The sequence below is a fragment of the Lepisma saccharinum genome, chromosome 30 (assembly GCF_977018435.1).
Source record: "Lepisma saccharinum chromosome 30, izLepSacc3.1, whole genome shotgun sequence".
In the NCBI taxonomy this organism is placed as follows: Eukaryota; Metazoa; Arthropoda; class Insecta; order Zygentoma; family Lepismatidae; genus Lepisma; species Lepisma saccharinum.
This window is the reverse complement of record NC_139258.1, coordinates 30238804-30254270: the sequence shown is the minus strand read 5'-3', so window position 1 is coordinate 30254270 and position 15467 is coordinate 30238804. Positions and strand designations below refer to the sequence as shown.

Here is a 15467-nt window from a genome sequence, read left to right as displayed (position 1 = left end):
TGCACATGCAGTTCATACATGCAGCACTTTCTAGGAGATATATTTAGAAAAGAGTAACTGCAAAAAATAACTTACAGTTACTTTATAGAGTAATGGTATAACAGAGTTACTTTTGAGTGAAGTAAAGTAACTGCAAATGTAATTCCATTACTAACTTGTCAAAGATTGGTCCTTTTCTCTATTCATAATCAATACTTAATATCAGTGGCACATTCATAATATCATTTCAGAAAATATCTTTTTTAATAGTGCTGTACTTTAAAGGGGCATAGGTGGGAAAATTAGGAGAGTGTTATATTCAACATCTATCAAACAGTTCATTTTAGGTTATCTTCCCAAGAATATGTCGCAAACATCACATTCAAATTGCTTGCTATAGTTCATTTGATATATTTGAAGATGCAGCATTGGGGTTAAACATTGCAATATGTACAATTATATATCCACTGCAGTTATGCACATCAATATTCCAAAAATTACACAACCAATAATAGGAATATTAAAATAACTATTATTTAATTATGAACGTTGGTGCAAAATTAAATAAAATTATGCATTTTGCATCATTTAAATGCTAATTAGACTGCAAAAGTATCCTGCTGCCATTTTGTTGCCCTCCTATGAAATTGTCAGGCACCAGACTATATCAGCCGATATTGGTGGTTAAACTTGAGCAGATACTTTTTGCCGATACCACTGGTATTGGCAGATATGGATACATCAGCATCGGTATCAACTCAGCTCTAGTTTTAAGATGAATCTTCCTCTTGATAATACGATTTGAAGATGTGAAAAGATATATACAGATTTGGTATTAAAATGAAGCAGAAGTGACACATGTTATGCTTTTTATTCTTAAATGTTTATCTCTAGATACAAAACCAACCACTGATTCATGATATGCCAACAGTCTTGTCAACAGGGGACATAGCAATTAGTCTGTGTTCCACCTTCTGTGGAAGTAGAGATAATCCTGAAAAGAGAAGTGTACTCTATCATTTCTGTATGTTAAGTACTCTAACAGCTGACATGCAGAATATTAAAAATAATGTACGTTGAAAAATCACAAGGAGGTGTTCCTGGCCGATTGATTTAACCCTAACAAGGAGCTTTTTCTCATAATATGCGACTTTTAGGACATACTGTGACTCTGATAATGGTCTGATATACATGTTTTGTGTTCAGCAGAGTCTTGAGGTATGTAATTAGTAATGCTTAATTTCATTCTTGCTATATTTGGTGCTGGTGGGGGAGGGGAGGGGATGTCCTTAAAATTATGTGCACTTTATTTTTTCATTTTTTAAAATTGATTTTGACAATATCGTGGTGTGTGGAAACACTTTTACCAAGGGAAAGTACTCTGAAAGGACCTATTGGCTTTCCTTTTCACACAACATATCAGGTACCATTTTGTACCTTCATGTCTGGCATTGTTTGTGTGGGGATCCGATGAAATTCAAATTTCGTGAAAAAAATAGTTTCTCTTTCTTCTTTTTGCAACTGATTATGGAATTTTTTTTTTTTTTTACTGCAGGCTTATAGCCTAATGTGTACTGAACAAAACGAGGTATAATTTGTAACTCTAGCATTCTTAGTTCCAGAGATATAAAATGTTATTTGAAAGCATGCGGAAGTTTAAATTCCCCACTGAAAACACGTCCATAGTTTTTGGGTTCACACGCAAACACGCTCTGTTATTTAAGGGTTAATAAGCAACTTATTTATGTGTCTGTTTAGAAATTTCAGAAACTTTGAATTGATTGATTGCTTTATTTTATTTTACTTCACTTTTTTTTTCCACTTTTGGCTAATTGTAATGATTAGGATGAATGATGAAATGGATGAAGAGAATCGCAAAGATATAGGGACAACACAGGTCCCACAGAGAATTATACTGGTTGAGAGTCCTGATGCCAGAACCTTGCTAGTCTACAAGATACAGTCCAGGTTGTATGTCCTGAGAAAGGGGCACGTTTTACATCCCAAATTTTAAATTGAAAATACAATGGCCGAATGTACGAGGTTTATTTTTTACTTAGGGGCCATTTTGCGCTCACGTTGGCAACATTGCGTGCTTGGCGTTTTGCACATGTGTATTAGTTACCGACATGTCTTGCATGTAAACAGATGCCATTTGTACGTTGTGAAATGCTTGGTGTGGTTGTGGTGGACAATGGAAGTGGTGCAGGTGATTGAAAATCCTGCCGAGTGTGAGATACGATCAGTGATCAGAATTTTGACATCGAGAAATGTGAAAGCAGCAGTCATTTATCGCCAGTTATGTGAGGTGTATGGTGAGAATGTCATTGTTAAAGGCATGGTGCGTAAGTGGGTACGTCTGTTTAAGGCCGGTCGCACGAATGTTCATGATGAACAACGATCAGGATGCCCCTCAATCATAACGGATTCATTTGTGCATGATCCTGAGAGCGCGGTTCGGGGTGCTTCTGATTGTGTTTCTGACGAATGGACAAACAGTTAATGCAGCCGCATATTGCAACAAGAAACTTCGCCGACCAATACAGAATAAACGACGAGGAATGCTGTCTTCCGGTATCATGTTGCTGCACAACAACGCACGGCCACACACTGCAGCTGCCACACAGTCGCTCATTGACTCATTTGGTTGGGAGCAGATGGACCACCCTCCGTACAGTACAGATCTCACCCCTAGCGATTATCACCTATTCCTCCGCTTGAAGACTTTCCCCACTGGGAAGCGATTCAACAGTGCCGACGAAGCCAAACAGACCATAACGAATTGGCTGTCTGACATGGCGGCAGATTTCTTTGATGAAGGTCTACAAAAGCTCATGTACTACTACGACAAGTGTCTCAACAACTATGGGAACTACGTTGAGAAGTAGCTGAATGTACATATGAACAGTCACAGAGGTAATTAAATTTCTTCCATTGCATGTTTTCATTCTATTTCTAAACTGCCCCTACTTAAAAAATAAACCTCGTAGTATTTACTGGAAAAAACAAAACCAAGTTGATGCCATTATAAGTTGTTTCCCTATGATGCTTTTTTTTTAGTGTGAATTTGACTTTCGTAAAACGAAAAAGTTTGGGAAATGCTGGGTTACAGCATAAAAGTCCCATGTCAACAAGAAGAAATTTTAGCCATATCACTATCACTTATATCACATATAACAAAGTAAATATCCTACTGTTGGACACTCGGGGACATGTTACAAGAAATGCACAAATGCAGTGAAGAAAGTTCTGATTCATTTAACAACAAATGTGTAAATTGTCAACATACTATCAGGAAGCTGGCACCAATCAGCAAAGACTTCATCTGGACATCAAGCTTTGATGGAAAAGTCACCGAGCATGGACAATGGGGAAAGGAAAGTCTATCCTCAATTGTGACGTCAGCTTTCTCTATCCTCCCAATGAGGATCGACTTGTTGCAGCCAGCAAATATCTAGGATGAAAAGAAAAATTTTCATTGAAGAATCGTCTCGATAAAATAGGTAACATCAATGAAGTGTTTCATGTAAAACGATAATATTAATTTATTATTAATATTAATAGGTTATTAATAATAATAGTTTTCTTAAATTTAGAATTGTAATAAATGGATATATGTAAGAAGAGGGTGATATGATCCATATTTTTATGTGACGTCACAACTTTAAAATATGTCACTGATATATTATATTTTTATGAAAGGACACGTAAATGTTGTGTTATTGCACTTTGTTTGTAATGTATAACTTTTGTTTAATGTTTATTGTATTTTATGCTCTATTATGAGTAGTTTAATTTATCATGTTTGCGAGAGTGCACTATGTGAATTTGTATTTCTAAACATGTGTAGATGTCAGTTTTGTTCATAGTATCCTTTTGTAGATAGTGAGTGATTCATGTGTACTTTAATCTGTGTTCTCGAAAATAGTATAAAAGCGAGGATATCGCGTAAGAAATATCACACTTTCGCCACGGATCAATGAAGCTTTTAAACCTAAAAAGAACTCCTCGGTGTTGTGCATACATCTTGGTATGGTAGTTCGGGATGCAAGCTAGGCCTATGTGATCATAGGCATGTCGATAGCCACACATTGAGTTTATGCATTTTTAGTTGGGTCAATTCATCGACGAAGCGAAATCCTCGCCTTCGTCTCAAGTCATATATTTGCATTATAATTGCAATAAATAAAGAATAAAACTTTTCAGTTTATATATACTGCAGTAATGTGATTTTATTTCTCTGTGCTGTGAATATTGTCTTTGCCTAACATTAACCCTGTACCTGAGAGGAGTCTGTGTACTTCACCAAGTCTCATCATTCACCGCTGAGTATTATTAAGTTAATAATAATAGTATAATAATACGAAGCATCTATTCTAGAACGTATCAAGGGTATAAGAATTGATGTAACAGCACATATTCAATATCTAACTTATTTGTACTTAGGATCAATTAAAAAAGCTGTTTTAACAAGGAAATTTATGTCAAAATAACAGAAAAATGGGAGATTTATAGAATAAGAAAAAGGTTGTTAATTCCAGCTGATAAAAAGTGAAGTCTCATTATTATTTTATGCATATTATTATATGATAGGTAGAGGCACATATTTTTGGTAAATAAAGCAAAATTTCGGTATAAAAACTGAGTCAATTTCGGGTTCAAAAGCAGTAAATAAAATAAAATATCGGTGTTATAGCGGTGAATAATCACATAAAAAATGCTTTATAAAATGACATTTTGGTTTTAAAATTGTGAATATAATCCTAAATCTGATTTAAAAACTACACTTATTCCACAGAATTAACATTTCACTTCTAATAGCCCATTTATGTAGTTATCCGAGTATTAAGTTTATTTCTGTGTAAAGGAGTCAATTTTTGTTTCTCCAATATTAACAGCAGAATTAATCAATTTTCCGGGAATTGCATAACTCTCAGGATAATTCGGACCTTAGAAGGTGTCGCGTCGGTGAATAAACCCTAAATTTCGTGTTTAAGAGTTAATTTTGCTTTTTGCAGTTCATTTCGCATTATTTCGTGACAAAACATGGTCACAAAATGTATCTCACACCTTTCAAAAACATTAAAAATTAGCACTACAATTTTTTTTTTCAAATTTCGTTTTTCCGTCAAAAACGAAATATGCATGCCCCTAATGATAGGGCAAGTCCAGAGTTACGGACGTAAGATTTTGGGACTTTGACATTCTATATTTTTAAAATTAACCATATGAAAGCCTGATTTTTACTTACATAGTTAGTATTGACATGCATTTAGAAACAGTTGTATTTTTTAGATTTAAGTTGTAACTTAGAGGACATAGACCACACATTCACTTAATCTCATATTTCTGTTAGCTGTACTGTCACAGTCATTTTTACCATTATCACAGTATTAGAACTGAATTTTAAGATGGAAAATAATAATTATATTACCAAATGTTAGATCTGTGAAAAGAATGAAAACTATAAAGTATGCAAAGTTGTATTTCTCAAATAACAATAATCTGGGTTTATTATTAAATATGTCTTTTGTTGGTTCATTATTATAATGGCACAGCTTCAATTCACTACTATCAATAGGTCTAAATGTGAAAAAGCAGACCCCCCCCCCTATATTTTATGGAATTCAAACAATATTTGTCAGTTGTGTTGTAAAGTTCTTACCTTAAATATAGTAGAACGACCACAAACCAGCCTAGCACATCGTGGGCCTCTGATTTTGAATACGATATCTCCCTCTTTGTCTCTTACCGCATAGAGAGGTATGCAGCAGGTGGGACATTCCTCCACTGTTCCAGCGAGTATAGCTGGTGACACAAACACTTGCAGAACCTGGATGAAAAAAAAAAACCAGTGGTTTATAAATACAATATTAACCAGTAAGGATGCATGTATGGTTAAAAATTACCCAAGCAATTTTGAAATATATTTTTGATCATAGCCAATGAGATCTGGGGCTACCCTCGTCACTACCTTTTCAGCAAAATCTTCTGAATGTTGGGACCTTAAATCAGCTGTCAGGCTTCGTTGATTCCACTATCAGAGCCATAGAAACACCCATGCACATGCTCATATGTTTCAGTTTGTTATTTCAAAATGTTCTTATTTTTATCTATTGTGTAATACAACAAAAATGTTCAAAATTAATAAAATTAGATTAATCAGTAAAGGTTTTGTTATTTAAATGCTTTAAAACAATTATAATTCAGACTTTTAAGACTTCGGATAATTTTGCTTCTGGGGTATTTTTTACCCAGCGTACGTCCTTACATTGTGGCAGAGAGCGCTTGTCATACAGTCATTTTTTCCTCCCCTTTATCAATTGTGTAATGCAATAAAAAAATTCAAACTTAATATTTACATGCTTCAAAACAATTAAAATTCTTACTTAAGAAGCAATATTTCTTCTGGGTATAATTTACCTTTTTACACATCCTTGCATCCTAGCAGAAAGCATGCATCCTACCAGGTTAAAACCAAAAAGTATCTTGGCTTAAAATGGCAGATACGAGTATCCTAAAGCTTTGCCAGAGCTTAATATCTGTACCTTAATTCACAAATATTAAGACTATAATTTTAGAAGATATAGGATGGGACATGGAAAGGTATTTGCTTTAAAATTAAATGAACAGGCACTCTTTCCAAGTGGCCTTCAATAAAAATGAAGCCTATACCTGGAGCATCAGTGGCCAATAAAAACATTTGAGCCTGTAGATCTTTAGCAAGTGTATCACCTCGCTGTTGTAAGCATCAAGAATGGTTATCTCCAGCTGACTCTCCTTGTAGACATTCCTGGTCCAGAAATAGGTGTTCTCTCTGGCAGTGAAGACGACCTCCCCATTGCTGTTGAGTAGACTATACTCGTTTCTGTCCTTTAGCCTGGCATATGCTGAAAAATATGATGAACGAACACTGTACTAGTATTCACAGGGTTTGAAAAATGATTTAGGTAAAATAGTAGGCTGTAAAATGCAGGAATCAGGTCAGAACTTTATGTTTTTATATTCTAATTCTTAATCCAAGGAATAAATGAATCCATGAGATTTCAAAATTCCAAAAATGTGATTTGCATGCAAGAGGTCACATGATGTACATTTCATGACTACAATTTTTGACTCTCACTAACTTTTCGTGAACAGGATGTGTAAAAGTTCATAAAATACAATAAAATTTCTGCGTTTAAAGGAATGGGATGCAACATATTAAAGAAAAACAGTTATGCTGGATATTCACTCATTTGGTGTATTGACTCTCTCAAGGATATAAGAGATGTAAGTACAAACCAGCAATAAAAATTGAAATTTGATTAGTTTACTATTTCTACTATTCAATTTCATAACAAAATACAAAAAGTTTTGGCGATACTCATGGAGCACTAGCAGAGTCATGGTTATTTTAACTAAGTATAAATCAAGGTTAGCAATTTGGGGCTCACCCACTCAAAATAAAGCCCAAATCACAACCAGGATTTTTTCCACCTGTTCAAGCAGCTCCGGCGCCCACCCAGCATCATATAAAGTGGGTACTTGGAAGAAACTCTGGGGGGTAAATGTAGCCAGGGACATGGTGCTGATCACATCACCCCCATCTTCGGTCATGATCAAGCAAGTGTGAGGCCGTAACTCCACACCCCCTGGCATGGTGCAAAGCACAGGGGAACACTTTACTTTTCTTTACAACAAACTGGATTTCCAGTAGGAATTTTCCAGTTGGACTTGGACTAGTTTGCGTTACTGGCTCATCTGCTAGTTTTCACCTCACATGATACTTGTTACCGTACTTGTCCATATACCTTTGTTCCCACAAGGCATTGCGCAGAGCAGATAAGCTAAAAAGATGGACGAGCGATTTGAAGAACGTTCTAGGAGAATAGTTGCTGCTGTTATTAAAATTAAGATTATAAGAATGAAAATAAAAGAATTTGTATAGACCAGAAATTGGCTCAAAAGTATGGTAATCAACGTGTACTCAACAAGCTTTTTAATGGACTCTGGTATGTATATTCATACATGAAATTCGCAGGATTCATTCATAAAAATATATATTTTGTTCAACTAAATATGTCAAACCTTTAATGCACTAGTAATAATAAGGATTTTCATTATTGGATATCACATTTGTCATGTACAAATCTCATTGCTTTGGATAAATTCCTAGATATTAATAAACCCAAATGCACATTATCTCTGTTCCTTTCTTTCATTGAGCAGTGAACGAAAGCAAACACCACCTGAGAGCCACAGACAAGAAACTTTCTCTTTCCAAACTCGCAGATTATCTTCATATGGCCAAACTTCGCTCTGATTGACTGTTCTACAGAATCTAGCATAGTAAGCCAGTTGCAATTAGAATTAGAACACTGTCGGATCGTCAAAACCAGTCAAGCAAGCAGCCATAATTTCCGGCCAGGTAGTCAGTCCAGCGCCACCTAGGGCATTCCTACTGGAAACCCAGTTCCCTGTGATTCTGCAATAACAAAATGATATCATGGATGCCCTTGATCTTCTGGACATGATAATGCTAACAGTTTTGTGCAATTAATCACTGCATATGCCTTAACTTACATTGAATTGTATTGAAAATAATCACTGTAGAACAATAATTCGGTTCAATTTTGTGAGGGTCTCCAACCAAAGTCACATGAAAATTTCTGAACACAAAGAAGTGTCCAATGGTCGCACCTGTATGTATTCCACTTTGCCCTTGAGGATACAGGATGTGGAAATTAACCCAAGCTAACAATTAATAAAGACAGTGACAGTACTATTGCTTGCTTACTAGGACCAATGACAGGCTTTTGTTGAATGTAAATCTTATGAACGGATTCCAATGCATAAAGAGTTGGGATGACTTCCTTCTTCCGAGACAGCCACGACCTGAAAACTGAGATACAAATCTATCAAATTAAGTAGAATTTCATAGACTGCGAACATAACTCTTTATATTCAATAATGAGATTCTTGAATGATGTTAATAATGGGTTTGGAGTCTGAGGCCCCAGTAAGGGAAACCTCAGCCTGCATTGTTGAAATAGCCTATGACATCACAAGACTTGTTTTGGAGACTTACAGTATGGGCATTTGACCGGGTTAGAAGTTCGAGAGAGGAATTTCTGTAAGCAGGTTTTCTTCAGGGTAAGTGTTGAGTTGTTGTTTTAAGTCCACTTTATACAGAGTAAGGCTAATTGGGACTGGACCTACAGTTTAAAGTGGGATCTGAACCACTATGTGCCTCCATCAGGTATCGAACCTGGGACCTCTAGATTACAAGGCAATAATGCTACCGCTAAATGTTAGTGGAAAACTGTACGCATTCATCCAGGAGTATGATATTTAAGAATTTGTGAACCTAGCTGATTTATAATAAATAGTGGCTGCGGTGGCTCAGTCTGTAACGCATCTGACTACCATGCTAAAGGTCCCGGGTTCGATCCCCAGCCGGTTCAAATCTGGGAACTTTTCTAACGTTGGAAGCAGCCCCGGCGCCAACCCAGCATCGAATAACATTGGTACCTGGGGAAACCTGGGGGGTAAAGGTGGTCAGGGGCATGATGCTGATCACATCACCCCCACTCACAACCGGATCATGGCGTGGTGCTAAGCACAGGGGAACACTTTACTTTTTTTACTTTACTTTTACTGATTTATAATGGTATTTGTATGAACACTGTATTCACTAACACAAAATTTGCTTTATTTAACACTAAAAGGAATGGCAGTGTACATCATGAACAGGGACCAGCTTTCTATTAAAAAAATAATTACACAGAAGCAGTCAAAAATTCCATTTTATACCCTCTGCAAATATATTTTAAAAGAAAATTGAATGTTTTAAAGACAGAAGTACATGCAGTTTGAAACCAAGAATAATGAACAATAATCTACTTTCATTGGCATTCACATATGGGGTTCATGGGGGCCACGACTGTTTTGACCGATTTCCTCCAAACAAACCATGTTGAATGCACGAAAGGTGGCAAAATAAAAGCCAATTTGTAGATTGCCCATATCTCTGCCCTTATGAAATTTCTGGGCACATCATTGTGTGCATCGAGTATGAGTTTTCATGTACAAATCATCTATTATGCATAGTTTACATTCTGTGCCATGATAATAAAATGTCAGAAAAAAAAATGGTCCCAGTCCATTGCTGGCTGTGTCAGAGATGTTGCATTATATAGTGGAGCGTTTCATCATGAGTAAACATCATGAAAGTGGCCCTGGCTTTAGGATAAAACCAGTGATTATTTCAAATATAGCAAAATATGTGTAAAGGCTGGCATGAACTTAGGGTTTCCTTGGAGCCTGTCTTTTATAAAATGGAGAGAGAAGTGGACCGCAAGGTAAACAAAAGCTGCTGTCATAATTATGAAATACTTGAAACTAGGGATGTGCCGATATGAGATTTTGACTGATACCGATAAAGTACCGATATAAAATTTACCAATACTGATAACCAATATTCTACCGATCCGATATAAAATTAGAAATGGTCCTTGAAGAACCTGAAAGGTTAATTGACCTCCTTAATAAATGTGTTTTGAGGTGACTGCAATTTAAAAGCAATTGCATATTTAGACATTTAGAAAGTAGGGTATCGAGATTATCCATAAAAATTACAAAAAAAATGGCAGAATTTTGCACTAAATTATCAGATATTTATTGATATATCGGATCTGTAAAATAATCAGTAATTTTACTGATAAACCAATATGCCTATATCAGCTGATACCGATAGAGTATCAATTAATCGGTCCCATCCCTACTTGAAACAAACATCTTCATTGCCTACAGTTTTCTGGCAAGGGTATCAAAATATCCTTCAAAAATCTTGCTACTATTATTGGGTGCACCCAGCCAGTTCGATGTTGATTGTGGTGATATTTGCATTGAAGATACGGGGAGGAATAATCTTCCATCTTAGATCACTTATCACTTCTTGCACTTCCACCAAAATATCAGCATGGACTTACACTTTATTGGTGCACGTCATCACTGATAATAACTCCGACAAAATGTACACACACGTGAAACTGACCTCAGGAAATAAACAGTTATTTTTATATACTTTTTATAAGTTTCAATAGTAATGAGTAAAATTATGTGTTTTTGTCAAGTGTGGTGAGAGTGTGTGAAAGATTGTGTGAGTGTGTGTGTGTGTGACACTCACCACACACACACACACACACACACACACAAATATGGTTCCCTTTGAATTTGCATAATTTAATGGTAATTAATGTTCATTTCAATAGCCAGCAGTGAAAAAAGGACAGCTTCCTTGTAATTCAAGTTTGAAACACATTCTATGAGTTAAGTAAATTATAGTTACTTTTTAAAGTACCAGTAACTGAGTAACATTTCAAAAATGATTAGGCAACTGTAATTGGGTTGCACAGTAACTAACAAACTAAGTTCTGTTAAAGTAACTTTGCATGGACTGAGTAATGATAAGAACAACACTTACTGATGCTGTATGACGAATGAGTTACATCCACTCTTGACATAGCAGGAAGTGCATGGATTTGTAATTTCCGATATAAAAAGTTGACCTGTAAGAATGAAATGATTGTTTATTTCATGAACACATTCATTCATACAAAAATACCAGTTCAAGGTTTAAAGTATTAGCAAGCTGCATGCCGGTTTATTTTCAAAGTAAAACTCATTAACTTCTTCACAAAGACATGGCTGTATATACAAAATAATGGATGGGTTTCAGCTTAGCAGCTTAAAGATGGTACAACTTTAAAAGTTGTAATTTATTCAATAAAATTAGCTTTATAAACAATTTGGATCTAAATATTGGCTTGATGTACATTAATTATTAACCATAACATTATAACTCCTACATTTGTGTGTGTGATATTAATACAGTGCACAAAGACATTGTTGCATAATTTGAAATTTACAGAATGGAATGTGATATAGGTCTTGAAGGAAATGGGATATGCTATGAAATGAGGCAAAAGCAAAAGCCTTGAAAGCAAAGGCAAAATGTTTTACATGAAACAAAAGGGGGAAAGGTATACAGTAGCAGTTACAAAGCGAACCAAAACAACCGAGGTGAATGATGAGGTCAGCAACCTGATGCAGTCACTCCTGGTTTTCAGGAGCCAATGGGCCCTTCCAGAAGAACATTATGTGCATTTCTACACTACATGGCTTTCAGGTTGTCCAGTGTATCCTCAGACACAAGCTCCCATTCCTGAATGGTGGTCTCTGCAAGCTGTTAGGAGGGTCTGTGGTGCGTTGGCACGGTAAATGGCGATAGCTTTCTTTGGGAGTGCAGATGTATTTTCACTGCAGTTGGGGTATCAGGAATACGTACATATCTTATCATGTTTTCAAAATATGCAACAATTTTTTTTTTGAGTTCTGTACATAATTTTCACAATTTGTTTAACCATTGTAGGGTTTTGATCAATTTTGAGATGATGTTCCTTTGATTATACAATTAATGAAAAATATTTTTACACCAGAGAGAGGGGTTTGGACCACTTAAACCCTCTCCTTATGTACGGTCATGTACAAAACAATTTTTAAACTGTTCCCATGCTTATGATATGTAAGTGCATGCTTGCTTTGTTTCCAGCTAGAGCATATTTAGTTATTTGATGTAGCTTCTTGATGACTGCTAATCATATAGTACAACATCAAGAAAATCTGTAAGGAGCAAAGTAGGCCTATCCCAATCATGTTTCAAAAGTGTGTTTCTTGTTTACAGTTTAGTACATAATTTTTAAAAAACTCCTAGTGTTCTTACAGAACCTTTAAATATACAAATCCCAATGCACTTGAAACAGAAAGTCAAGTTTCCTTGGAAAGTTACAAACATTGTTTCTAATCATAACACAATTGTTGTACATATGATTGTTATAAGAGCATTCAATGTCAGTATAGTCTTTAATATTTAACAAATCAAGGATGTCAGGTAGTATATGTGCAGATGTTTATTTGTGTCTGTGTGAGCAAGAGAGAGAGGGGGGGGGGAAGGGGGAGGGGGAGAGAGACAGAGAGAGGGGGCCCAAAAGGAAGATAAGTTTGCAAGGTTGGTCATTCATATGCTTTCTTATCATACGTGCACACACACACAAACATATGTATTTATGTATGTTTGCACTTTTGTCATCAGCCATGTTGGTTCTTTCTTAACATTCAGACACAATATCCTCCTTTCCTTGGTTTATTACAACTTATGTAGGTTTGAGATACCATATCCTTACAGGACTCAAGTTATTATGGTTTGAAAATTTTACTTTTGCAAATAAAAGTACTACCAGGTCTGTAGGTGGCTCTGGAAAATTGTCTGCAGGAATAGTTCACAGATTATTGGACTTTTCTCCAGGCCCATAGCTAGAGGGGGGCATAGGCCACTTGCTCCCCCCCTTGTGAAAAATATAGAATACATTCCTAACCAAAATTCTCACCGATCTTTACAATTCATCCTGTGAGAACCAGATGGACATAACTACATTTTAATAAATTTACAGGAGAGAGGAAATGGTGTGTAGAGGAAGAGTGAAAGATGTAGAACAGTTTATTGGGTCAATTAAAAAACATGGTGAAAATGTGATAATGTTTCATAAATTCTATTTTCCAGAATAAGTGAGTACTGTAGCTCTATTTCTTTTTTTATTGTGGCATGCGTGGTTGGTGTGCATGGTGTGTGTGTACGTGTGTGCGTGGTGCACGTTGCATTGTGGTGCACGTTGCATTGTGGTGCACGTTGCATTGTGGTGCACGTTGCATTGTGGTGCACGTTGCATTGTGGTGCACGTTGCATTGTGGTGCACGTTGCATTGTGGTGCACGTTGCATTGTGGTGCACGTTGCGTTGTGGTGCACGTTGCGTTGTGGTGCACGTTGCATTGAGTGTGTGTGAGTGCGAGTGTGTGTGAGTGCGAGTGTGTGTGTGAGTGCGAGTGCGAGTGCGAGTGTGAGTGTGAGTGCGAGAGTGTGTGAGTGTGAGTGTGAGTGAGTGTAGTGTGTGTGTGTGATGGTGAGTGTGAGTGTGTGATAAAATCCAAATTATGTGTAGACTTCCTTGGAAGACTACCATAACTATCAGCAACACCATGTATTGTCTGGAACCAATGGGAAAACTGAAGAACGTCCTTAAGGCAACACCTGCTCCACATGCCCCATGTTGTCCAGCAGTCGCAACACAATTCCTCAAATGTTTCAACATACTTCCCTGAATTCCCTTAGAAAATGTGAACATCCAGAGCAACAGTCTCAGTGGTTATCCTTTCCCATAGATTGTGGGGATCCAGAATTTTCATAGCATACACCACAGATTTCCCTCAGCATCACCATTCTCGTCCACAAAGAATTATCTCCACCCAGTCATCTTTCATCAGTGCCAAAGCTCACCCTTAAACAGAAAACATTATCACCATTTGGTCCCTGTATTATATTTGATGGTACTCAATAACCATTTCCATGCAAGTTCCCTCTCTATTATTTTTATTTCCCAAACATGAAAAACATTGTTTGCGTTCCCTCCCACTAAAATCTGTGATGCTAGCTGTTCATCCAGATTTTTCCAGCATTGCATCGATCAGGAAAATCAAATCTTTACATGATCCTTATCGGAAATAGAACAACAGAAACACAAGTTCAGATCTGCTAAGAGCATTTATTGCATACTGCTTCTGGCAGAATGGACCATTTTGGAACAAATACACATACAATACACATGTGACTTGCAGATTACCCTTGGTGGTGTTCCTTTGACGGTTATCCAACTTCACTAGCCAAGGTTACATGAAGATCGAATCTACTCGAGAAGATCCCATTGGATGAGGATCAAAGTATATGTATTCCTGTGGAATAGCGAGAATTATTCAGAGTAGACAGCTAGTTGACTCCAGAAAATTGGAAATTAATTTTTTGTCTTTTTTGGGGGGAGTGGTCAGAAAATATCATATATTGCCGGATTTAGTGCTCGTACAAGGAATAATAACAACAATTATTGGCTACAACTAGATGAAATCTGAAAATATGAAAACTACACAAAAATATTGCCAAAGATTTCACTTCCATTGCTTGCTTCCATTGAATTTTCATTATTTGTGAACTCTTAATAAATTTGGGCCTCCCATATGACACTGTGTATAGCTGTCGCCTCATAATCAGGATGTCCGCTCTCCGGGCAAGGTATATTGCACATGATGCATTGCAGTACAAGTTGCGAGAATCAGTAGTTTTCCAAGTGTCTGCCCTATTATGAAGCTCATTCACTGTCCTATTATGCAGCTCATTCACGGTCCTATTTTGAAGCAAATTGCAGACTATTGGCCCAGGATCAGTCACAGGAGAGCACCATGCTCACTTTTTTTTTTTTTTTTTTAATTATTTGCCATTTTGACAGTACTTAAAATATTGGCCTGTGGTGCTCTCTAGCTAACTTTTAGTGTGTCACAACATGAGTGACCTGATCACATTCTAATGAGATGATGTAAACGGCAGTTTGAAAGAAACCAT

At 36.5% G+C, this 15467-nt stretch overlaps 1 protein-coding gene across 2 annotated transcripts in view; it reads right to left on the bottom strand.

Moving 5' to 3' along the window:
• Positions 1–844: 844 nt before the first annotated feature.
• Positions 845–15467, bottom strand: part of LOC145981858 (uncharacterized) — a 38728-nt gene continuing 24105 nt past the window's right edge. For both annotated transcript variants that reach the window (XM_083115308.1, XM_083115307.1), the window contains 6 exons: positions 11447–11531; positions 8759–8863; positions 6655–6869; positions 5645–5812; positions 3269–3433; positions 845–973 (listed from right to left, as the gene is read on the bottom strand). In XM_083115308.1, the coding sequence (XP_082971434.1) occupies positions 935–973; positions 3269–3433; positions 5645–5812; positions 6655–6869; positions 8759–8863; positions 11447–11531 (777 nt within the window). In that variant the 3' untranslated portion in view covers positions 845–934. The remainder of the gene's footprint in view (positions 974–3268; positions 3434–5644; positions 5813–6654; positions 6870–8758; positions 8864–11446; positions 11532–15467) is intronic.